General features: G+C 43.8%; 1 protein-coding gene across 2 annotated transcripts in view; it reads left to right on the top strand.

Moving 5' to 3' along the window:
• The window catches only part of ZNRF3 (zinc and ring finger 3), a 150554-nt gene that overhangs the window by 66135 nt on the left and 57991 nt on the right, over positions 1 to 26428 (top strand). For both annotated transcript variants that reach the window (XM_023646917.2, XM_070219812.1), the window contains exon 2: positions 25284 to 25409. In XM_023646917.2, the coding sequence (XP_023502685.2) occupies positions 25284 to 25409 (126 nt within the window). The remainder of the gene's footprint in view (positions 1 to 25283; positions 25410 to 26428) is intronic.

Genomic DNA, 26428 nt, shown 5'->3' with positions numbered 1-26428 from the left:
CCCAATGAGAAGTGACCCGTTAGCTGTGGAAACCAGGGGGGTGGAAGGATGCTTTGCCTTCTGACTGCCATTGTCACACCCATTAGCTGCCGCCTCCTCTCCCTCTCCTGGAGGAGTAGTGCAGTTCAGCAGAGAGATAAACTTCTGGCCTGAGTAGACCTCTTTCAAATAAGATCATGCTCTTCTATGGCTAAGACATTACTCATTCTTGAAGGTGCATTTTGAAGTGATAGCATCTTATTACCATAATAATATTAGATAGAATCATATGGAAGTGCCATTTTTGTAAATAAAACATTGGCAAATAGTGGCCATTTCATACCATCCTTCCCACCACTTCTTGAGAGTGTTGAGTTAAGATTTCTGTCCTAGAGTCAATTTCAGATAGAAAGTGGAAAGCCTGCTTGAGTATGTTTCTTATCTGTACTTGACCTGTTTCCTCTGGTCTGGGCAAGTAATTTTCAAAGTGTTCTCAGAGGCTCACATTCATCAGAATCACCTGGAAAGCATGTTGAAAACCCAAAGTCTGTGTCCCAGTCGCAGAGATTCTGATTGGGGTTGTGTGTGTGACTGGACCGTGCATTTTTTCTTTGTTTACATTTTTTCCTTGAGGTGAAATTCACATGAAGTGAAATGTACAAATCTTAGGTATACTATCCCATGAGTTTTGACGGATGTGTCCTCTTGTGTAACCCAACCCTTATCTTTTCTGTCAAGATAAAGGACAATGTGACCATCACCCCAGAAAGTTCTCTCTTGCCCCTTTGCAGCCAATCCCCACTGGATTGCATTTTTAATAACCCCCAGGGCTTCTTATTAATAGTGGCTGAAGCCAGAGAACCATTGTTAATTAATGAACAACAGCACAGCTCAGAAGTTTCATCTGGCAGGAGGGATTGCCATCCAACTAAGGTTACCATCCTGAATTCAAGGTTCTTGAATTTTATAGCTCTTGGATCCTATTGACTGGGACTATATTTAAGAAAGATATTTTGGCAGCTTGGTTAGAAGGAAATTGTAGCACATTCACCTTTGGGCCTGCCTTGCTGCCCCCTTCTGAAATTGGGGTGTTTTCAGTTCTGGGTGTGGAGCCTACATTTTTGTTCAGTTTTAGCTCGTTCAGGCTGCTATAATGGAATGCCACAGCCTCCTAGCTTATAAACAAGAGAAATTTATTTCTCACAGTTTTGGAGGCTGGAAGTCTGAGATCAGGGTGTCAGCATGGTAGGGTGAAGGCCCTCTTCTGGGTCGCAGACTTCTCGTGGTATCCTCACTTGGCAGAAGAGGCCAGGGAGCTCTCTGGAGCCTCTTTTATAGGACACTAATCCCATTCATGACTTACGTACCCCTCAGAGGCCCCACCTTCTAATACCATCACCTTTAGGGGTTAGGATTTCAACATGTGAATTCTGGGGGGACACAAACATTCAGACCATAGCAGAGCCTTCACCTGCTGGGCTTTTGCTTGCTCTGATCCCTTCTTGGAGGGGTCCCCTGCAATTCCATAGTTAGGGATTCCCAGCTGCTCACTTTTCTCTGGCTGTTCTAGCCATTCTAAGTGTGGAAGACTGCGCCTTCCTCGGCTTCTGCCTGGTGACTCACCCAAGTGCCTGTCTGCCTTCACTTTATGGTGCTGCCATTTATTTTTCGTAATATAAAGGTTTGTCGTTTGACATACATTGTCTCATTTGATCCAGAGCCGACGGTTGACACACACATGTGCCCCTCACCCCCGTTGGGGAGAGAATGCATATGCAATAGTTAAGCTTAGAAAAGTCAAAACACGATAGGTGGTCAGAGGTGGGAACAGTGATAGTGAGTTGAAGGGTTCTGGAAAGGTCACATAGGGGCAATGGCTAGAGCTGGACCATGAAGAATGGGTGGGGCCAGGGAATGGGGCATGAGGACCTCCAAGTGACCTAGGTGAGTTTATGATGACATCTTGCTTTTGAGTAGCATTAGACATTCTTTAGCATTCTTTACCTTCTCTTTTCCTTTCTAACAACTCTGTGAATTAGATGGGGCAGGTGGTTAAATCCTATTTATTGTCGACAAGTTGAAGCCCGGAGAGAATAAGTGACTTGCCCAAGCCTACACAGTGAAATTAGTGGCAGCCTGTGCTTCTGACCCTTGCTATCTCGAATTTCCTGTGTCCCCTGACCACCTGCTGGTCTCCAACCGTGCCCCCCCCACCAACACACTTTCGTTGCTGGTTTCCTGTGGTGTTTTGTTTTGTTCTGCACTGCATGGTGCTACTAAAGCAACATCTTAAAAGAATATCATTTCCCCTTTAACCCGTAGCGTCAAACACATTTCTGTATCTTCTAGGTTCGAACCGGTCCTGACCTTAGTTTGATACTTTTAAGATAACTTGAGGAGGACAGAGTAAGAGTATATTTGGACTTTTTTCCTTTCTTGAGATTGTAGAGAAGTATTAGATTTCAGAGTCTACAGTTAACATTGTAGTCACTAGCCAGATGTCACTACTTAAATTTAAATTACAGTCGTGTGCCGCAGAACAACGGTTCAGTCAGTGATGGACTGCGCCTACGGCTGTGGTCCCGTAAGATGAGTACCATACGGCCTAGGTGTGTAGTGGGCTTTACTGTCTAGGTTTGTGTAAGTACACTCTGTGATGTTCGCACAGTGACAAAATCGGCTGACAACGCATTTTTCAGAATGTATCCCCATTGTTAAGTGATGCATGACTGTAGTTAAAATTAAATAAAACTTAAAATTCAGTTCCCCAGTTTCAATAGCCACATGTGGCTCATGGCTCCTACGCTGTCAGTGCAGAAATAGAACATCGCTGTCACTGCAGAAGGTTCTGTTGGACAGCACTGGTCTAAAACCGCAGTCTCAACTGAGTGACTCCCCCATAACCTCTAATTCTAGGGAGCCTCTAACTTCTCCATAACCTCTGACCTCGCAAGGTAGGCTTGGAGTGCAGAGGAGTGCAGAGGAGTTGTCTGTGGTACTGACACATGTCTCAGGCCGTGTTCTCTGGTTCATCGTCCTAAAAGACACGAGCAGTCACTTGTTTTTTCACAGAGAGGGACGACCTCTGACATTAGCTGTCGGACTGACTCTTGTACAGGTGCTACTGCGATTGGGTCACATGCCTCAGTAGAACCAGAACCACTGTGTTATCCTTAGTCTCATAGTTATATGTGGCATGTTACGTGTGCCCTTAGTGGCACGTATTTACATGGTGGTGTGTGGCTGGATCACCGTATAAAAGTGAAGATCCATGCCTGTATCTGGGGAGGCACAGGCCGAGAGGACAGCTGCAGCCAGAAAAGCTCCTGTACAAAGGAATGAGCTGCCATGTTGCTGCCTCCGCTCTTAAGAATGTTCTCTATTGTGGTTGCTGGTCTCTGACTGGAATTTGTTGTGTACGTTCTTTGAGTTTGCAAGAATAAAACCCTGAGGGGCCGGCCTGGTGGTGCAGCGGTTAAGTTCTCACGATCTGCTTCGGTGGCCTGGGGTTCGCCAGTTTGGATCCCGGGTGCGGACATGGCACTGCTCGGCAAGCCATGCTGTGGCAGGCGTCCCACATATAAAATAGAGGAAGATGAGCATGGATGTTAGCTCAGGGCCAGTCTTCCTCAGCAAAAAGTGGAGGATTGGTGGCAGATGTTAGCTCAGGGCTAATCTTCCTCAAAAAAAAATTATTAAAAAAAAAAGAATAAAACCCCGAATGCAGAGTTACAGGTAAGGGACTGCTCCTAGTTCAAATGCATCAAGGCAAGTGGTTTGTACGGAGAGTATCCTTCTGGAAGGGCGAGGCAAAGAGGACTTTTGTATGTCTTAGCATGAACACTGCCTCTGACCGGATGGTAAGACATCCCAAGGGCTCTGCTCTAAGTTTTAGCCTTTATTCTTAAGTTTTAGCCTTTATTCTAGCAAGATTACGGTTTGTGAAGCATGGAGAAGAACCACTTTTATACTGGCTGTCTAGAAACAGTCTGGTCTCTTTTTGGGTTTTCCACGGCCATTACTGGGTTGTTGTCTCCTTTTTAGTTTTCTGTGGCCCATTTCTGAGCTAGACCTGAATCAGAATATGAAAGTTCACTTTTTTCTCCACCTCTACAGGTCATCATGTATTTATGAATTAAAAGCCCATCTGCATAACTGAGGCTGTTGGTAATGATCAAGTGGTTACCACTCGGATGCTTGTGACTTTGAGTTGGGTTGTAGAGCTCCATGGTAGAGGTGTTGAATCTCTCTTCAGAATGTTGTCTTTGCCCTGAATTCAGCCACTTCCTTTTTAAAAAAACACACATATTTGAGAGATTTTCATACAACAAACTAGCCATTTAAAGATTGGAAATGCAGAACATTTCATCACCCCTGAAAGTTTCTTGTCCCTTGGCAGTCCATCCCTTCCTCCACCCCAGCCTCAGACAATCCCTGATATGCTTTCTGTCACTATAGATGAGTTTGCATTTTTCTGAAATTCTATATATATGGAAACATGCATTGTGTACCCCTTTTAGGAGGAGGGGAGGAAGTCTGCATTATCTTATTCAGCGTGAGGTTTTTGAGGTTCATCCATGTTGTAGCATGCGTCAGTGTTTTCTTGCTTTTTATTGCTGAGTAGTATTGCATCGTGTGGATATACCACATTTTATTTATTCATTTACTTGTTGATGGATATTGGGTTGTTTCCACTTTTTGGCTTCTACAAATAAAGCTGCTATGACTGTTTGAGTACAAGATTTGTATGGACAAATGTTTTCATTTCTCTTGTGTAAATACCTAGGAGTGGAATGGCTGGATCACCTGTTAGGTGCATGTTTTACTTTATAAGAAACTGCCAAACAGTTTTCCAGAGGGATTGTGCCACTTTGCATTCCCGAAGGCAGTGTATAAGAGTTCCTGTTGCTCCACATCCTCGCCAACGCTTCATATTGTCAGTCTTTTAATTTCAGCCATTCTAGTGGGTAGGTAGTGGTATCTTCTTGTGGTTTTCTGTTTCATTTCTCTGATGACTAATGATGCTGAGCATCTTTTCATGTGTTTATTTGTGATTCCTATCTTTTCTTTGTGAAGTGTCTATTTAAATCTTTTACCCATTTTTAACATGGGTTGCATTCCTATTATTGAGCTTTAAGAGTTTTCTATATATTCTGGATAATAGTTCTCAATCTTCTTTTGAATTTATAGTAATTTTTTTTTTTAAGATTTTATTTTTTCCTTTTTCTCCCCAAAGCCCCCCGGTACATAGTTGTGTATTCTTCGTTGTGGGTCCTTCTAGTTGTGGCATGTGGGACGCTGCCTCAGCGTGGTTTGATGAGCAGTGCCATGTCCGCGCCCAGGATTCAAACCAATGAAACACTGGGCCGCCTGCAGCGGAGCACGCGAACTTAACCACTCGGCCACAGGGCCAGCCCCTGAATTTATAGTAATTTTTATCTTTGTAGTCAAATAAGAAAGCCTAACCTTCATTTTAGTGTTTAAAACTGAATTCTCTCCCAAACCTATTCTCTCATTCTTCCTCATCTCAGGTAATAGCAGTTCTATCCTTGGAGTCATTCTTGACTCCCCTTTTTCTCTGCCACCCACGTCCAACCCATCAAGAAATTCTGCTGGCTCTACCTTCAAGATAGATTCAGAATCCAACCGCTTCCCACCACGTCTGCTTCTGCTTCCCTGTTCCAGCCCACCATCATTTACCCTCTGGATTATTGCAAGAGCCTCCTAACTAATGTCCCTTCATCTACCTGCCTCCCACTTCCTGCCACTGCCCCCACTGCATCTTTTCTCAAAGGTAGCAGCCAGAGTAATCCTGTAAAATGTAAGTCAGACCATGTTACTACTCTGTTCAGAATTTACCACTCACTTCCCAATCATTTACGAAGGCTTATAAAATCCTTGGTGGTTTGGCCTGCTGTAACCTCTCTCCCCTTTTCTCCTCCCACTCTCCTCTCTCCATCCCCCTTGCCCACTCTGTTCCAGCCACTCTAGCCTCCTTGCTGTTCTTCAGACATGCCAGATCTGCCTCAGGTTTTTTGCACTTGCTGCTGTTCCCTCTGCCTGGAATAATTTTCTTCCCCCAAGCATGACTCATTCCCTTTATCTCCTTTTAGTATTTGTTTAATCAATCACCTTCTGCTCAGTGTGTAAGTTTAATTTTGAATCACTTCCCTTTACCCCCGGTTCCAAACACTAAATATAAAAAGAAAATTAAAGATGTAGTTATTCTCAAAAACAAGATAAGCATATCTAGGGAAAAAAGTGGAACAGAAATACAAAGCAAAGATTGACGCTGAAGCCACAGTCCTCTGCGCTGTGAGTCTGAAGTCGGGAATGGATCCCTGCTCACTCCGGCGGGGCAGTGGGAACTAAAAGTAGCCCATGGGGGGAGGGGACTGGAGCCAGACTTGTCCCTTAAAACCAGGGTCTGGGCTGGGCTGCTCCAGCTGTGAAAGGAGGTTAAAAACATTCAAGACTTTTATTCTGGGTGAAACCTAGGGCAGTAGGAGGAAACAGTTACAGCCTTGCAGCTCACACTTGGGCCAAGGCCACCTGGAGGTGTGATGACTGAAGTTTACCAGTATCCCTATGTCCTGGGGGTCCTGATCTGTCAATACAAGACCTTTTCCAGGCTTAGGGATCTTGGGAGAAGTAACCAGTGTGGGAGTCGGGGTGCAGAAAAGACCTCCCAAACTGCTCCCCCCACCCCCACCCCCCGCCAACTAACTGACTCCTTGGGTTTGCAAACCAAAATAACAAAGCATCTAAGGAGAATTAACTCCACGAAGATAGCCAACAAAGTCAACAATGAGAAATTAATTTGTTTGAGGTTAAATGAAAATACAGCAGTCTGACAATGGCTTTATAAGGGGTGTTTAGAATTATCAGAGATGAAAGAAGGAATTACAGCTACAAGAAAGAATAAGAAAATATGAAACACAACAGGCAGAAAGGAAATATTAATAGGTAGATATGAAAAAGAGTAACATACAAAAGTTGGAAATAAAAAATAGGCATTGAAATTTAAATCTTCATAAATGAAACTCCAAACTGGACAAAGATGCAGATAGGATTAGTGAATCAGAAGACATGCTGAAGATTTTACCCAGAATACTGTAGAGGAGGAATAAAAGTATTTTGATGGGGTCATTGGGCGACATGGAGGGCAGACCCAGCTGAGCCTCGAACGCAGATCTGATAGGTGTTATAGAGGAAGAGAGTAAAGGGCGGTAGCAGGTTCAGCGCTATTCAGAGAGCTGAAGGCTAAGAATTTTCCAGAAGCAATATAAGACATGAATTTTCAGATCGAAAACACACACAGTGCTTTGCTTAATGAGATGAATTAAAATAAACCCGCAAGTCCACCCTCAGACATGAGCAGTGAAATAGCCCAACATAGGGATAAAGCAAAAGTCTCCAAAACTCCCACAAGAGAGAAGGTAGATGGCCTACAAGGAAGTTACAATTTAAGATGGCCTGTCTTTTTTTTTTTTCTTTCCTGTCTGCAATTCTGCTTCATCTCAAGCCTTAATCCTAAATACTAAGACAGTAGGTTGTTGCTTACGCTCCAGTTAAGGTTTGCTTTTAGGCAGCCACAAACTTAGCCTCATTGAATGGGGAGGGGACCTGTGTTTGAGTGGCCACCCTCTGTTACATACTGTATTGGAAGTTGTACAAATTGGGTTGTTTTTTCCCGTGTTTTATAGATGAAGAACCTTTAGGCTCAGAGGGGCCAAATGGCATGCTCAGGGCCACGGCTGTAGAGAGGAGTTCAGGCTGTGGCCCAGAGCCCAGGCTCTGTCCACCTCTCCTCAGAGTGGTAAACCAGCTAAGCAGACATCCCTAGTGATCTGGAGTCAGTTCTCCAAGCTTAGGTGTAAGTTAAAGATCCCTTGCTGGGGGCTGGCCCCGTGGCCGAGTGGTTAAGTTTGCGCGCTCTGCTTTGGCGGCCCGGGGTTTGCAGGTTTTGGATCCTGAGTGTGGACATGGCTCTGCTCATCAGACCATGCTAAGGTGGCATCCCACGTGCCACAACTGGGAGGTCCCACAACTAAAAATACACAGCTACCTACCAGGGGGCTTTGGGGAGAAAAAGGAAAAATAAAATCTTTAAAACAAGACAAAAAAGATCCCTTGCTGCAGCTCCTATTGTGGCAGGTGATCTTTTTCTCCGGAGCTGTGCGTCGTCTCCTGGCTTCTGGCCGTGGCTCAGCCGCATCCTGATGAAGGAGATGGGGTACCCTCCTGTACCAACAAACAGACTAATCCAATACCTGCTGTACTCCCTACACCACCTCGCAGTGAAAAAAAGAAAAGGGCGATTTCCTGTCTTAACATATTGCTGGACCAAGTTGGTGCACTCATTGTTTGCTATTATGTATTACTTTTTTCTTGAGGTTCGGAAAATTGATAGAGATTGGTAATTTTCTTCCATCCAAGGTCAAACATGTCATTTTTTACATCCTCCTCCTTCAGTGAGACAAGGACCTGAGACCTTTGCAGAGGTAGGAACTGGCAAAACAGGGCTTTGGGGAGAAATATCTGAAAGTAGACAGGAGACGTACTAGGAAGGTCACTGATTTATCGAGTGGGTAGAGTGTGCTTGAGATGAGGGTGCTATGGGTGGGTTTATGATGTAGTAAAGGCATCAAAATCAGGGGATTGAGATATAAATCAGTAATATATCACATACTTGGGCATTTATGAAGTAGCCTAAGAAATAGTATTTCCCTCTCTGGAGATTTCCTGCCAAATGTGGCCATCCTGGATTTGGTATTTTCATTTCCATTGCCACGTCTGTCTTAATTGACCCAGCGTTTGGCTGAATGTATTATGGACGTTTGCATGTTCTTAAATTTGGGCCTTTGGCCTGTGGAGGCAGAGGGTCATGAAGCTCTGTTTGTCCTTGTCCCTAACTGGTGTATGACTCTGCCACCCCCCAGACTGGATCACCCATCACTTCTCGAGTCCGTTATCTAGATCCCTGCCGGCCCTTCTCTTTGTCTCATTGTTATTTCTTTTTTATTTTTAACTCAGGCATAGCCAGATAACTAAGAAGATATTAGAACAGGAACCATTCTTAGCACTTGGATTGGGTAAAGCATGTTACTTTCTTTTCGGCAGCAAGACAATAATGGGAGTATATTTGATGTCTGCTGTGGCGGGGTGGTAAAAGGCCCGGGCTCCTAGGCTGCCTAGGTTTAAATTCCAGCTCTGCCACTTCCTTGTGTGTGACCTTGACCAAATCACTGAACCTCTCTGTCTTGGGTTCCTCATCTATAAAACGAGAATGCTAAGAATACCTCCCTCAAAGATTGTTAGGATCAAATGAGCTAACACCTATAAAGCTGGTAAAACAGTGCCTAGAACACAGCAAGCACACAGTAAGTGTTAGCAGCTCTTAGTATTATCACTGATGTTTTAGTGCGAGGCACTGCTCTGGAAGTTTAACGTGTTATCTCTAATCTTTACAACAACTTTATAATGTCTGTATTGGGATCCCTATGTGTGGATAACAAAACTGAGAAGGAAAGGATCCTGTCTGTGCTAGGAGGCGTCAATTGGTCTGTGTGGGCCTAAGGCTCTGCTCGTTGCCCTGGAGTGTGCTGCCTTCTCTTTTGACAGGCCCTGGGAAGCAACCCTGTCATCTTGACCTAAAGCTTTGGTGCAAAGTGAGAGCTGGGTGCACCCTTTAGTCAAGCACACATGACAAGGCAAGCCAAGGCCTGACCAATCCAGCTGGTATAGGTACAGTGAGCCCCTTTTAGATTCAGACCATTTATCACTTGCATAGACAGCAAAAGGAAGAGTAGACAAAGGTGCCGGCTCCTCACGGTCTTTGTCCCACACACCAAAAAGGTACGATGCTGAAACAGAAGGGGCCAGATGACTACGGCATGACTTGTGGGATGCCCCGTTGCTGAGGAGTCAATTCTAGCCTACAAATGAGCGCTTTTATCTTCTGCATCTCTCTTCCGAGGGGAGCGGGACAGAAAGCCTCATCTTTATCAGAACCCGGGAGGTAATAAGAAATTGTCTTATGACAGCCTCTCAGGGGAGGCAGGGAGGTGAGTGGGAGATGGCCTTGAAGCACACCTCACGATCCCCCCACTGCCCCCAAGTCCTCTCCTGTTGACTGAGTATCATAGGCATTCAAGCCTTTGCCTGTGTGGCCCATGTGGGTACATGCGAGGGTGGCATGGCCGAGTCATTCCCCTCTCCCCGCCCGGCTCACAGGCCCACGATCTCTCCTCCTTTGACCTGAAGTGCTTGGGTACCCTTTTCTGACGTCTCTCCTGATACACACCAAGGCTAGTGAGCTTTCTAGGAATAAATGTCGAGTTTACTCAACCTTGAAGATAGAGACACACATGGAGTATAGTTTTTTGTATCTGTTATACACACTCGCACCACATGGCCTTACCCTCACTTAGAAACACCATAAATACAGGTTTCTTTGTATGTGAACTAAGAGCCACCTGGTTTCTTTAGTTGGTAGCCTTGAAATTAGACACTACAAAAACCTGTCCATCAGTCTGACACCTAAGAGCTGAGTAGTTGAAGACTCCAGGAGCTTGTCCCCTGCATGCCCCCCTAACCTAGTGCCCCAGAATTTTGGGGGGTGGGGAATGGTAACACAAAGCAAAGGATCTCAATTAAAAATAAGAAGTCCAGAGGGCCTTTTTGTCATCCATCTGTGGTATCAAATGCCAGTCACTGTACTAAACTTTGAAGGTGCCCTGTTGCTAACGAGTGTGGGTTTAAGGAGTAGCTTTAATAGGATTGTCCAGGGCAGACCCAGCCTGGGTTGTGACCGCCCCAGTCCACTCTTCTTTGAACAGGAACTTTTATAGCAGATGTAATAAAGCATAGGTAGCTTAATGAGGTGAGGAGTAGGCAAGAAACTGTTCTAGCTTGTGCTAATAATTCCTGATATATAGTGGCTGTCTGCAAAGAGCCTGAAGCACAGCTCAGACATTCTCTCATTAATCCTCCCCAAACCCCCATGGGGTAGGCAGGTGGCAGGCATTCCCCTTACTCTCAGGATCAGAGAGAATGGGGCACTTATGTGACTTGCCCAAGGTCATACAGGGTGGCAAAGCCCAGCATATAATTTATTGCTTTAATGTTTGAGCCTGTGGTTTCCTCTCCTCCTTATCCCCCATCCCTGCTATTAGCAGACTATGCAGGGATATTTTAATCAGGTGATCATCATCAGGTGTCCCTTCCTGAAGCGCTCTGGTTTGGAAACTCACCAGGGCAATTACAGAGAAGCAGGGATGAAATAGGGTGAATCTGTAGCCTATGGGTGTAGCTAGTGAGTCCTCAAGAAACCCAAGGTGCCCCCCGCCCAGGGTTCTTGCCTGCTGTGGATTTATCATTGGTGTCCTGCTTTCCTGCATTCTTTGTGGTGGGTTTCTTTCTTGATTACGTGGTCTTGGGGATGTTGAATGGGGATAGTTCCATTTCCACCCCACTCTCCTTCCACCCATCCTTCTGTTTTCACTCTGTTCATGGTGGCACTGGCCCCTGGCTAGAGCCCTTTCTCTCTTAGGCTGTACACCCTAATATACCCCCTTATCCTCCAACGTTGGATTCCTAATTTATTAAGTACGTTGGCTTGTGCCAGCTCAGGCAGTGCAGGCGCCATCCCTCTTTTATGGATGTGGAACTGAACCTCAGGGTTGTGTCCTTTTCATCACACCATGCCCCTGATGGTAATTAGAGTTTTGCCCTTCTGTTGTTTTTTCTTTTCTAACTTGCTCTTTATTTGCATAACTCTTTAATAACAGTTTTATTGAGGCATAATTCACACATATACAATTCACCTGTAGAGATTGTACAATTCAAGGCTTTTTAGTATATTCACAGAATTATATACTGTCACCACGATCAATTTTAGAACACTTAAATTCATCTCAAAAAGAAACTATGTAACTTTTAGCTCCCACCCCCATCCTCCCATTCCTCCACTCTCCAGCCTTAAGCAACCACCAAGCTACTTTCTGTCTCTACAGATTTCCCTATTCTGGACTTTCATATGAATAGAGTAACATAAGATGTGGACGTTTGTGACTGGCTCCGTTCACTCAGCATAGCGTTCTCAAGATTCACTCCTGTTGTAGTGCGTATCAGTACTCTGTTCCTTTTTATGGCCAAATAATCTTCCCTTGTATGGGTATACCACATTTTGTTTACCTGTTCACCCATTGATGGACATTTGCGTTATTTCTACCTTTTGGTTATTACAAATAATGTTCTTATAGACATTCATGTACAAGTTTTTGTGTGGACGTATGTTTTCGTTTCTCTTGGTTATATGGCTAGGAGTGGAATTGCTGGCTTAGAAGGTAACTATGTTTAATCGTTAGAGGAACTACCTGATTGTTTCCAAAGCAGCTGCACCATTCTGCATTCCCACCAGCAGTGTGTGAGGGCTCTAATCTCTCCACATCCTAGTTAACACTTGTTATTTTCTATCTTGTTGATTACAGCCATCCTAGTGGGTGTGAAGTGGTATCTCATTGTGGTTTTGATTTGCATTTCCTTGATGGCTAATGATGTCGAGCAGTTTTCGTGTGCTTATTGGCATTTGCATATCTTTTTTTGGAGAAATATCTATTCAGATCCTTTGCCCATTTGTTAATTGGGTAATTTGTCTTTTTATTATTGGGTTGTAAGAATTCTTTCTACATTCTAGTCCCTTATCAGATATATGATTTGCACATATTTTCTTCCATCCTGTGGGTTGTCTTTTCTCTTTCTTGATGGTGTCCTTTGCAGCACAAAAGTTTTTAATTTTGTTGGAAGTACAGTTGATCTGGTTTTTTCTTTGGTTGCTTGTGCTTTTGGTGTCATGTCTGTTGCCCCACTTCCCGCTTGCCGGGCATGTGGACCCACCTTGTATCTAATCCTCACGAATACATGCACAGTGCAGAGTCAGCACTGCCCTTCAGATGGAGAAACAAGGCTCGGAGGTTACCTGACTCTTCCAAGGCCACACAGAAGTTAAGTGGCAGCGCTGGGATCCCCTCCAGCCAGTGGCTCAAAGCCCATGTCCAACATATTGTGACTCTAGCACAGTTTGCTTGTGGTATCAGCATAGAATGACAGGCTCTGCTCTTAGGCTGGACACTAAAGTATCTGCTCTTACCACTATGTTAAGAATACCCTTCTCAGAACAGTTACTTGGTAAATGTTGGATTATTCCTCCCGTCTTACTTTCTATGTTTTTCCAATTAAAGAGACTTTCCAAATAAAAATGAACTTAGAATCTTGATTGAGATGTAGTGAACCTACCTCTCAGAGGCCTTCCTTTCTTTGCATTCAGAAAACTACTCAAGAGTACAGCAAGCCGGGCTTATTATATCCATTGGTTCCTTGTAAGAAACTCCTTAAATCTCAGGAGTCATCTTTATTTTATAGAGAACCCCTCACTTGCACTTTATTGTAATATTTGGGGATGTGTTTTTTCGGGCATACGGTGAAAGGATTTTTAGCTTTGTTTTAAGTGTTTTTGTCTGTTTTGTATGTGTTGAAGAAAGGAAATGAAATTATGGTGTCACTTCATAGAGTATTTCTGTGCTCGGGTGGTCCTCTTGGACAAGCTCGAAGTGTTCGGATAACCAGAGCTACACTGCTGTCATCGTTGATTAGAATAGTGTTGTTGAATCCGCCCTGTATGCTGGTGTAAACCTTCTCTTGTGTTTTTCTTGCGGAGCCCTCGCAGCCAGCCTGTGCTTGCGTTGGCAGCCAGCGCACACACGCGGTGCCTGGCTCTCCAGCCTCCAGCGCGTTCGGAGAGCGTTCTCAAGGGTGTGCTCAGCCCTGCTGGACCAGCCCATAGGTGTCATTTTGCACATAAATGTTTCTTAAAACTTTATACCTGGCACTTTTTATGTCATGTTATTGTCATCATTATCTTCTTATGATTACATAATATGCCATAAATTATGCACATTGTTTTGCTTGATTACATAATCGGGGGCGGGGGTGCATTTTTTTTTAAAGATTTTATTTTTCCTTTTTCTCCCAAAGCCCCCCGGTACATAATTGTGTATTTTAGTTGTGGGTCCTTCTAGTTGTGGCCGGGGTGCATTTTTATAAGTTTTCACGGTTTGGAGAAGGACTTCTTGAAGATTTCATCATATAAAATTACTTCTTTGTTTTGGATTACTTCCTCAGGGTCTATTCTAAAAATGGAATTAGGGGAGAAAGAAAAGCTTAAGGAGCTTGGGCTTTGTTGCTTATTGCTAGACTGATTACCCCCAAATCGAGCCAACTTGTAGTTTGGCCAGGTGTGTTTGCATATACCCTACAGTCTTCCCTTGGTGGGTTTAGCACTGGTTCACTTTGGTGATTTTGCTGTGCGTTAATCAGCAACAGGGTTCATGGTTTTTCTGTTCTTACTATAAACTATTTATATACATCCCTAAACTCTCTGTCGTTTCATTCCTTTCTGTTGTATCTTTATTCTGTTACTGATCATATGGAGAAGTTTTAAGAATACATTGTTCTTTCTGAACCCTTTGTTGACTATATATCTTGTCAGTTGTCCTAAAGGAATTGCCTTTGCTTGTGTTGCCTCGTCTTTTCTCATAATAACTTAGGATAGCCAAACTGAACTTTTCTCTACATTGCTATTCACTTGTCCCAACAGGATTTACTAAATAATTCCTTTATACATCCTTATGTTACTCCTGGTTTGCGTCACAAGATCTTATAAAAATTTAAATGTGTTTTTAGAATTTCATTTCCACTTTCTTTGGTCCTAGTTTCAGACCAGCATTATGTAGTTTTAATGATTTGTTGGTTTACAGTATTCTTTTTAAATCTAGAAGACTGAGAATTCCACTTTTATCCTTTCCCCTCCAACGTATTTCTTCTTAATTTAATAACTCTTTGGTGTGTGTAAGTACCTAATCCTTACCTTTTTATAAGAATAATCAAGTGTCCTTTATTAAACTGCCTTGCAATTTGAAGTAAAACTCTGTCAGTGGATTTCTGTGTAGAGATCAATACTTGTCATCTGGTAGCTGGGTGAGTCACTTTAAAAATGAATTTAGAATTCGCTTTTGCTTTAATGTTTTCAGATGCTATTCTCTAGTCTGTTGGATACTTTAAAAAAAAATGAAACATCTCCTTACCTATTTGAAACTGGAAATGGAGGTTCTAAATGAAGGTTTGTAAAGTCAGACGTGAGATGTACACAGCGTCATGTTTTTAAGTTTCAACATAATTATCCGGCGAAATGAAAATCCAGGGGATGGGAGATATTCAAGTGAGAAGGTGGGTTTGGAACACTTGCTGCTTTCCCCAGGTCCTGATGGCAACTTCTTGGTTGTTCTTTTGGTACAGAGGAGCCAAATAGGACAGAGCTTGTTGTTGGCTTTTCTCTAAAAAGTGACACCCACTACAGGAGACTCCAGCTTAGTGTTCTGAAAACCAGCACCCTCAGGGAAGAAATGCTGGTTTAATCCTCAGGCAATTGCCATTTGGAAGTTTCCAGCAAACAGCTGCAACAGCCAGCTCCTTTTCTGTGTCTGGTGCAATTTCCATCCCCATTGCTATGACAACAGGGGAAAAAAACTGTATTCAGGTACTTCTGGATTCTAGATCCAGAAAAAGGTTTAGGCTAGGTTTGTTCAAAGAGCAAAAGAGAGTTGTCTGTTTCTTTGTACACAGTAAAGAAAAAATAATCCTTATGATTCAGGCGAGATATGGGTGGGGCTGTCCTTTCCTTTCTTTCACATAAATTATATGTCTTGCTTCTAGCCACTACACCTTTTAAGAAAAAGGTCTGGGGCTGTTGTTTCATGTGAAATTCTGTACCACAGTGACACCCTACCCTGGCCGACAGCGGCAAGAGGACAAAAGGAAGGAAGTTTCCCTTTTAAATCCCTAGGAATTTTTCGATGAGATAATATTACAGAGTGAAATATCTCTCCTCCTATTAGTTCAGTGTTTGGCTCCTGTGTAACAGTAACCCACTTAGAAGCAGGCGGCCCTTTTGAAGTTATTTTAAACTTTCAGTGGAGTGTAGAGATATTGTAACCTTGGATAAGAACACCACCAGCCCTGGTTTCAGTTTTGCCCTTTCCGACATGTGGAAAGTGCACCAGTATATCTCAAGGATTTTGTACTGAAAGCTTCTTAAAGAGCTGGTCTTGCTTTCAAAGCTTGGCTTGATGTACCGTACTCAAGGGAACATAGTCTGTTTCTCCAGATATTTAACCTTGTCTGACATAGTCTTGGCTTTGAAGTTCTGGTAGATTCTTTGTCCACTAACAAAACAATGAAACCATGATAGTCAACTTCATTGGGCTCTGAAAAATTTGAAGAAGGACCGTCTTCATATTTCAGTACAAAACCAGATGTTCTATAGCTGCACTGATGATGGGCGGGTATACGCATTGCTTGTTGTTGCTCTTTTGCCCTAGCAGCTCCTTATTCAGATATGTGAGGGCCAGCCCCATGGTATGGTCATTAAGTCCTGTGCACTCTGCTTTCGAAGCCTGGGTTCGTGGTTTCAGATCCTGGGTGCGGACCCACACCACTCGTCAAGCCATGCTGTGGCAGTGACTCACATACAAAATAGAGGAAGACTGGCACAAAGTGTTAGCTCAGGGCTAGTCTTCCTCAAGCAAAAAAAAAGAGGAAGATTGGCAACAGATGTTGGCTCAGAGCAAATCTTTCTCACCAAAAAAAAGAAAAAAGAAATGTTAAGTGGGATGTTCAGGGCCTCTTCTAGAAGTTATAGGATCGGTCTGTGGGAGAAAATTGGGGCTTCTCGAAACAATCACCTTGGTTATTGTGTCTGCCATCTCTGTAACACCCAAATCTACATCATACTCTGGTGCCACCTGGGAGTTATTTTTGGTTGTGGGGGTGGTGAGAGCTGCTGGTTCTTTCTGCACCGTGTCTCCCTGAGTCATCTCTGTGCCGTGTTCTCAGTCATCCCTGCCCGGGTCCTGGATGGCTCCCAGAGCAGCCGTCCCAGACAGAGTCTCCCTCCAAGTGTCCACTGTCCTATACAGGTTGCCTTTGGGGTCTCTCTTTGTACCTGATGGAATGCTTCCCAACAGGACCCATAGAATCTGCTGCAGTACCTGGAGGAAGGGACTTCTGTCCAGCAGTGCATTTAAAGTTTTTAATCAAAATAGTGCGTGTATATTTTTATGAAAAGGCAAAGAGTACTTCATGGCTTCTAATAAAAAAGAACATTCCTCTGTTCCACCCTTGCCATCCCTGATTGCTAATTCTCAGAGGCAACTATTTTCATTTATTTAGTGGTTTCTTCTGCTATTCACTTCTGTGAATATTTCTAAATTTCGATGAATCATTTCTAAATAACAAGCATATATTGCTGCTTCCTATTTTTAGTCATGCTATGGAAGATGAAGATTTTCTTCTCTTCACCCCCTTCTCTCCCTTCTCCCCCCACAACATTCGCATACTTCCCATCTCTACATTTTTCCAGTACAGTTGTCGTCTCGTAAAGATGTTTCAGTCAACGATGGACCACATATTCGGATGACGGTCCCGTAAGATTAGTACCGTATAGTGTGTAGTAGGCTATACCGTCTAGGTTTGTGTCAGTATAGTCTATCATGTTCACACAGTGACGAAATCACCTAACAACACATTTCTCAGAATACATCCCCATCATTAAGCAACACACAACTATAGAGTTATATCACGATTGTCGTTTAGACCAGAGTTTACATCATTATGGCTGTCATTCTTCTCAGCCAGGCCTTATCCTGATTGTGGTTTATAATTCTGGTGTAACTTTTTGGTTCTTTCTGGAGTTAATAATTGTTCCCCTCTCCCCATTGCTTTAGTTTGCTACATAATTATCACATTTAATTCTTTTGTTCAGAACTAGAACACTCTTCTTGGTACTGTCACACCCACTGGGTAATGACTCAGGTTGTTGTTGTTGTTTGTTTGCTTGCTTGTGTGGCTCTCCTGCATCCTTCATCCTTCTGGTCCCTGGCAGGCTGATTGCATCAGCTGTCATCCTGGGATTTCCGATTGTCATCAATTTCTCTTCTCTGTTGAATTCCCTGTGCCCTGGATCCCATGCCTGCCTCTTCTTGGTTTATCCCCTTGTTTTGTTGGAGCTGACAGCAGCTTCTGAGATCGGACATGGGTGGGAAAATTTGAGGTTTTGCTTTTGAGGAGGAGACATCCTCTGTTCTTCTTCTCCCTCCACTGCCCTTGTAAGGTGCTGTCATGTCCACCTGAGTGAAGGGCAGCACTGTTGTGTTCTCTGCATATAGGAAGTGTTCATGCCTCTGCATGCCCAGCTGCTGGGGTTCCACAGGCAGGCCAAGAAGGAACAGCCTTTGCTCCTATGCCATTGCCAGTAAATCTTTTTTGCCCAGGGAATGTCTTTGGTGACTTGGTAGTCAACAACTATAAGAGCAAGGCCTTTTTATGTTCATGCAGTAATGTGATTAAATCCCAACCTATTTGCTGGTCCTTCACTTAGCCGAGCAGAGACCCAAGTGGCTTACCAAAAACAGAGCAGGAGGAGTGGCAGCAGGCTGAAAGGAGTCCCCCAGCAGTCATTTATTGAGCACCTGTTGGGCACAAGGCTCTGGGTGGGATGAAAGGGGACCTCTGAGTAAGACTGCCCTTCTAGAAGCAGGTGCCCATCTTAAAAGGGAGGCTGAAGGAACTGTGGTAAGCACCATATAGAGCATTTGGGAGGTGGAAGCAACTAGCTGTATTGGTGCAGTCAGAAAGCTCCACAGAAGGGGTGACATTGAAGCTCGTCTTGAAGCACAGAGTATTCTAGGTAAAGGCATAAAGTGCAAGCAAACATGACAAGTGTAGAGAAAGTGAAGAAAGTGAGAGGTTTCCCATCGACAGAGCATCTACTGTGTTACTGTGGTCGTGTGTTTTATCTCATTGAATCCTTACAGCAGCCTGTTGAGGCAGATGCCCCATTTTACAGATGAGAAAATGGAGATTTATAGAAATCAAGTCATCTGCCCAAGGAGATGTGCCTTATAAGAGCCAGGAATGAGGTTTAAAAACACAGGATTGCATGGTTCCAAAGTCCTCATTCTTTCTATCCCAAAACACCCCTTTGAACACAATCAGGAGTAAGAGAGCAAGGGCCACACTTGCTAATAGTGTCGGACCTCCCGATAAAGGACTAACTGGGCATTTCCATCCCTTGACTTAAGCAAGGACATTGACGTCCCAAAGTTAATTGTTCCGATAGCACAAGACCAAAGTCATAACACTGGACGTATTTTCTGTTGTATCGTCACACTTTAATTGTAGCTTGTTAGTTATTTGCATTGTTCTTCTGGGGGCTTCTCCCGGGAGTTTTGCTTGTCCTCTCGTTTCAGGCTATTCTTCCCTTTCTCCAGTGTTGTCTGTGCAGTGAGTTTTGTCAAGTTCCGTTTTAGGTTTCCCAGTCTGTTTGAGTTTTTCTTTATGCTTTTCATTACTAGTTCTGTCCGATGTCCCTGAGTTCTTACACAGGATTCAGCCATTTTTAACCTTCTTAAAAGTATTAAGGCAAAAACTTCTTAAATTTCAAACATCTGATCAGGTAAACTCCACACGTCCAAACATTTTAAGAAAATAAACTCAGAAATGCCTGTAAGTTTTAAATGCTTGTGTGCCACATTAAGTTCAGTGTTAAAATGCTTGAACATCTTCATTAATGTGTCCTAAGGTTAATTCTAAATGACTAAGCATTCAGAATGCACACAGGGGGCCGGCCCCATGGCCGAGTGGTTAAGTTCATGTGCTCTGCTTCGGCAGCCCAGGGTTTCGCCGGTTCGCATCCTGGGCGCGGACATGGCACCGCTCATCAGGCCACGCTGAGGCAGCGTCCCACATGCCACAGCCAGAGGCGCTCACAACTGGAAAATACAACTATGTACTGGGGGGCTTTGGGAAGGAAAAAAAAGAAGATTGGCACCAGTTGTTAGCTTAGGTGCCGATCTTTAAGAAAATAAATAAATAAAAGCTTTTCAAAAAAGAAGTGCACACAGGTCTTACATGTAGTCACTGCCTGTATGTCACTGGCTGGTGTCAACCTATATGAATTAACAAGCCTGGTTTTTATGTAACGACTGTCTGGAGCAGTCCTCTGGAAGCAATGTCTAGCTGAATCTTCAGGAAAATGTATGCATTTCATATGTAGGTAGTCCTCATTCTTTGTAGATGATTGTAACCAGAAAAGAACTATGGGATCTCTTTAAATTAGAGGCTAATATGTCTTAGTAAATAGTAGAAAGAAGGGTTTGATTTGGGCTTTATCTTGAAAATGGAAACTGAAAATAATTGTTTTTTAATTTAACAAGTTACATTATAATTTCAGCTTTGTACTGATCTCTGAGAATAAACAAAGAATGAATCCCGTGTGGGCAGTGTTGGGATATTTTCGGGAAAATTGTATGAGAGTACGGATGTGGCATTCTTCTCTTATGTTTGACTTCAACAGCAGGATCGTCTAAAGTTATTTTTCTAAAAATCTTAGAGGACTCTCTCACTTTTTCCAAAGTTCTGTATTAATCCTTTGATCATTTTCCATGGAAGCTCCGTGTGGATTTCTTCTTTAACCTTTCACCAGAGTGTTTGCCATTGGCTTTGCTTGGAACTGTTGTTGACTAGTATGATTTTTATGAACTCCATTATATTCTGCATTGATCGCTGATTTGCAGTTCTAGTTTGCAACTTATTTACATGGTCTAGTCACCATATCATCTGATATTCCAATAATTAGCAAGAGGTTGCTGTAAGGATTAGAAAATTAAAATGCATGAACAGACTAACACAGTAGATGCTCAATTAATGAGAAAGCTCTCCCCCTCACTTTCCCTAGACTTTGCATATATGTTTACATTTTATACCTTTGCCTAGAATATTCCATCCTTTGAGACAGGTCAGTTCATGAATGAATATGTTCATGATATGGCTACTTGTACCTCCCTATAAAACATTCTGCTGGCCTCATAACTTGGAGCCCTTGGGAATAGAGAACCCCAAGGTGTACATGTTTGGAAACCTGGGGTGGCAGGCATTTCTGGAAGCCAACACTCTGGTCAGGGGCGAGCTGACAGAGGCCTGAATCTTTTCAGCAGATGGGTTGATGAGCCCAGGTACACGTGAGGTGTGGCTGAGATTGAATTCACAGGCTCAGTAGTTTGGGCACCTGGAGATGTAAACTGGAGTCAGGAACTCAGGAGAGAAGGAACTCGAGTGGAGCTGGGAAGGTGGCAGAGATCGTGAGGTAGATTTTTGATCTCTAAGATGTGATATTGGTGGCCTCTTTGCCCTCCACGGGAAAATTAACAACCCACACCAACCAATTGTACCTACTGGCACTTTAGAAAAATTCCTTTTGGTTTTTAAGTCTTTGATCCCTGTTTAGAAGTCAACACCCTTGACAGAGCCAACATTTTGAGCTGCTCTCAGTAACCCCAGTGTCAGCAGAAGATTTGATAGGTGAGTCTTGATGGAGAATGGGAGGGCTTGACTACGGAGGAGCGAGATAGGGCCCAGCAGAGTGTAGCCTAGGGCTCCTGGCCTGACAAACCTGAGGGGACCGGTGGGTGTGTTTGAGGCTTACATAGTTCAGATTTTTGCATGTCTGAGGATGCGCTCTTGACATGCCTCTCCTGTGGGCTTGGGTTCTGCCCCTCCACAACACAAGCCTCTAGCCTGGTCAGGCCCACTTCCTCCTCACCGTGGCTGCAAAGGGCCAGGCCTGGGCATCTCCTCTGCTTCTACTGCTCTGGGTTCTCATTCCTAATCCTCTGCCTCCTCCCCCTCTCTCCACATCCTGCCCACCCTCTCAGCCCTCCCCTTCTCTCCAGCTGCCCTCGACTGTCCTCTCTCTTCCCACCATAGCCTTTACTCTTTGTGTCATGACTGCTCAGCATTTGAATCATATGTGCTTTAGGTTTATTCTCTCATGTGTGTATGCATTTCTCAAAATGTGTCCCCTGAAACGGTGTGATTGTATTAAACACAAAATGGGCGTATAATCAAAGGGTAAGAAATGCTGGTTTTCGCAAAGGTTAAAGAAACCTTTTGTTTTTTAAACCTTAGGTCTCCGCAGAGCTTTAATTTACAAATGTAAATCCTGAATCCATAAGAAGTGTTTCTTAGCATTAGTTACTTGTTCAAGAACCTGGTTTTCATCTTGCAGGGCTAGTGTTCTGCAGCACAGGTTTCCAGAAGGGCTACTGTAATTGGCTTAGGCCCTGGAAGGGTGGAAACCACATCATTCTCTACTGTGGATCCCCATGTTAGCTGAAGGCAGTCATTTCTGAGTAAATTCTTGGAACTTTTTTTTTTAACTTTTTTATTATGGTGAAATTGATAGAAGATTCACCACTTAAACCATTTTAAAGTATACAATTCAGAGGCGCTTAATACATTCACAGTGTTGTGCATCCATCACCATCATCTGATTCCAGAACATTTTCCTCACCCCCAAGGGAAGCCCTGTACCCAGTAAACAGTTACTCCCCATTTTGCCCAGCAGCCACTAATCTGCTTTCTGTTTCTGTGGATTTGCCTATTCTGGATATTTTGTATCAATGGAATCATTCAATATGTAGCCTTTGTGTCTGGCTTCCTTCTTCAGTAAAGTTTTGATGCAGTAAAGTTTTGATGCATCTTAGACCTGCATGATACCTGTACTCGCCCAGCGTAGCTCTTTATTATTGGCCAAACCTTATGTGTGTGTGATTAACAAAAAGCAACTCTCCATCTGGAAACCTCCAAATCATGTGGCCAGTTTAAAAATATCATGGAATACTGTAGAAACGGGTCAGTGGTGAGGTTGCTGTTGACATGACTTGACCTGGGATTTTGGGAAGCTGAGTTGAGCTGGGCTGGGATCCCTTTCCTGGAGGTTAGAGGTGACTGACTTCTGACACGATTGGCTTATCACCCTCGATTAGCCCCTCTCTAGTCAGAGGTCTGCATTTCAAGCTGCTCAGCATTTAATAACCATCGAACATCCTAGAGTGGGCTGAGGTCTTCAGGGGCAGCTGGAGAGAAACTTGTGCTGTCCGCTGAACTGCAGAACCCTCATGGTCCTTTGGACACGCTCTTTGAGCCTAAGGACTTATCCAAAAATTGGATGTTCCAGGGCTTTCCATCTCATGTGTTAGAATTCCCAGGGAGTGGGTTATCCTCACCACTATAAAGACAGCTGCTGGCCACCCCGTGTAGCCCCCTGTGCTCACCTGCCTCATGGGCTTGTGCAACCCTCTTCCATATTGTTTCATTGAATCGCCAAGGATCTCATCTCTGGGTTACACCCTTCACTCCTCCACTCACTGATGCCTCTTGAGTCCAGGCACAGCTCTGCCAGAAACCCGTCTACCTCAAATAACTATTTTCAGTGTGCCACCTTTCTGCCGAAGTACCTGTGGTATTTTCTTGGTGTCCACACTCCTTCCTAATTTTCGAGCTCATCTCTTTCCTTCTCCGTGTCGACTGTGGCCATCCATATGGATCAGGCTGGTCTCCTTCCTCTTACCCCTCAAGCCCTTAGCTCCTCCTTCCGAGGTTTGGAAAGATGGCCTGCCCCCTTCTCCTTTTTCCCCTGACCAGCCTAACTCTTTCTTTGAAGCTCGGCTCAAGGCTTAGCAGTTGCACAAAGCCTGCCGAATCGTTCCAGCAATTCTTGCCGCCTGCACTAAACTCATGTTGCCCTCTAATACGACAGAACTGAGAGCTGGCAGCATTTTTTCCTAGAGACTTTATCACTTAGTCTTTTTGCCCCAATCGGATGCCCAGCTCTTGGAGGAAAAGCCATTAAAGTTAAGCAGATGGAGTGGGAAGGCAGTGGACTGTGACTCTAAAGGCTGAGTCACCTCTGGGTGCGGCCTCTTGCTAGCTGTGTTGTCTTGGAAAAGTTACTTATCTTGAGTTTCTGTTCTCATCTGTAAAATGAGTAGGGGATAATAAGGTAGATGTATTAGTTTCCTATTTGCTGCTGTAACAAGTTACTACACACTCAGTGGCTTAAAGCAACACAAATTTATCTCTTAAAGTTCTGGATGTCAGAAATCAAAACTGGGTCTGCAGGACTGCATTTCTTCTGGAGCCTCTAGAGAGGGTCCCTTTCCTGTCTTTTCCAGCTTCTGGATGCCGGTCACCTGCATTCTTTGGCTCATGGCTCCCTTCTGCATCTTCAAAGCACATCATCCAACCCCTGTTTCCATTGTCACATCTCCTCTCTGTTTCCATGATTTCCTTTTTTCCTTATAAGGATCCTTGTGATTACATTGGGCCCACCCGGGTAGTCCACAATAATCTTCCTATTTCAAACTTAATCACATCTGCAGAGTCTCTTGTGCAGGTAATATATTCACTCACAGATTCTGAGGGTTAGGACACAGATGTCTTTGGGGGCCATTATTCTGTCTCCCACAATGGATTCTTAGGCCTCTTGTGTCTCTAACATCCTGTGAATCGAAAGATTTATTTCTTGCAGTTATTTAAAGAGTTTAGCACTGTGCTAGGCTCGTGAACTTCTTGATAAGTTCTGTTTGTCCACGAGGATTTCCTGTCCTTGGATTGTTATTACAGATAGTAGGGCCTGATACAACTCAGTGATGGAACCGTGAGCACAAACCTTAGGATTGTTCTGTTTTCAGACCTCAACTACTGCACTTTTACTAGTGAAAATTTGACGATGCTCCTCTACCTGTCTTATGATTTTGTGCTTTGCAAATTTTGAAAAAACCTCAAAGAATTTCATCTGTTTCCTGCTAACCAGGGATAGCCTTTAAACAGCCTATTAATTCTATTGGTGATTTTGCCATATGTCTAGTGGTCTCTCCATAAATTCCTGAATGTGTTTCCAGGTCTTCTTGCATAAATTGAGGTAGATGTGCTGTTAACGTCTAGAAGCCAAATAGTCTTGCATGCTAACCTCGCTGGTCTCATTGGTAATTGCTACTTAATGTTATGGTATTTATTTCCTAGCAATTTAGATTGGTATTTACATGGCAGTTATGCTATTTTTCTTTCCCTGCATCCCATCGGTTGGTGTCTACCTTGGGTGACCACTATTTACAAAGCTAGTGAAAAAGCATCCATAAAACATATTTATAGTAGCTTTGTTGTTTTCTCTCCAGTGTTCAGTTCACTGTCCTGAAATAGGATTCCCCATGGGTTGAAAAATGTCTCCCTCCCATATAACTTAGTTTTGAGGTTACTTTTGACTGTTGAGCGTCAGAAATGCACAGTGTGAGTCAAGCAGATCTGCAACCTGCGTATTAAAGTTTTCTTTCCGTTTTGTTTCCTAGATGCACCCACTGGGCCTGTGTAATAACAATGACGAAGAGGACTTGTATGAATATGGCTGGGTAGGAGTGGTGAAGCTGGAACAGCCAGAGTTGGACCCGAAACCATGCCTCACTGTCCTGGGCAAGGTAAGCACCGGGCCCTCCGAATTGTTCTGATTCCGATGCGTGTTCTCCACTCGCCCATTTCCTCAGTTTTCACATCGTTGGTTACAGGGAACAGCCATGTGGGCGCAGCACTCTTTCCTAGCTGAAGTGATGTGGGTTGAGGACCAAGACTTGTCTTGTAGCAGCCCACTGTGGTGCTTACAAGCTTGGACTGTGATGGAGACTGCCAGCCTCAGAGTCGACTCCATCTCTGGTCCACTGTGTGGCCATGGGCAAGTTATTTCTCCTGAAGGAATCTCACTTTCTTGTCTGAGAAATGGGTTGATAATAGAGATTCACAATACCTTATCTTACACCCTCGGGGCCAGATGTTTCAGAATTCTGAGATTTGAGGAGTTTGGAAAGGTATTAAGGTGCACACATTTTACATTAAGTAACCCCCGGGGAGATCTGGGGCAGCACTCAATAATCAAACACATTCATATCTGTGTAGCAAGCTATGTAGATATTCACATTAAGCGGGATAACTAAGGGCCGGCCCAGTGGTGCAGCGGTTAAGATCGCACGTTCCACTTCCGGGCGGCCCGGGATTCGCTGATTCGGATCCTGGGTGCAGACATGGCACCACTTAGCAAAACCCATGCTGTGGTATGTGTCCCACATATAAAGTAGAGGAAAATGGGCTTGGATGTTAGCTCAGGGCCAGTCTTCCTCAGCAAAAAGAGGAGGATTGGCAGTAGTTAGCTCAGGGCTAATCTTCCTAAAAAAAAAAGAAAAGAAAAGTGGGTTAACTAAAATCTAAATACCTTCATGTTAGTTCAGGTCAGCTTTGCCTCCAGATGAGTTCAGGTCCATTAAGTTTTGCTGCCAAGTAAGTTATGGAAAAAGTTTTGGGTTTTAGAGCTTTTTTGGTTTCAGAATGGCAGACAGCAATTATGGTCCTGTATTAGAACTTACCTCATAGGATGGTTAGGAGATGAGATGAGATGCAACCGTGTAGCACAGAGTAAGCTCTCAAAAAATGTTTGCTGCCATTGGCT

The sequence above is a fragment of the Equus caballus genome, chromosome 8, assembly GCF_041296265.1.
Source record: "Equus caballus isolate H_3958 breed thoroughbred chromosome 8, TB-T2T, whole genome shotgun sequence".
NCBI classification, from domain to species: Eukaryota; Metazoa; Chordata; class Mammalia; order Perissodactyla; family Equidae; genus Equus; species Equus caballus.
This window is presented reverse-complemented; position numbering and strand designations above follow the sequence as displayed.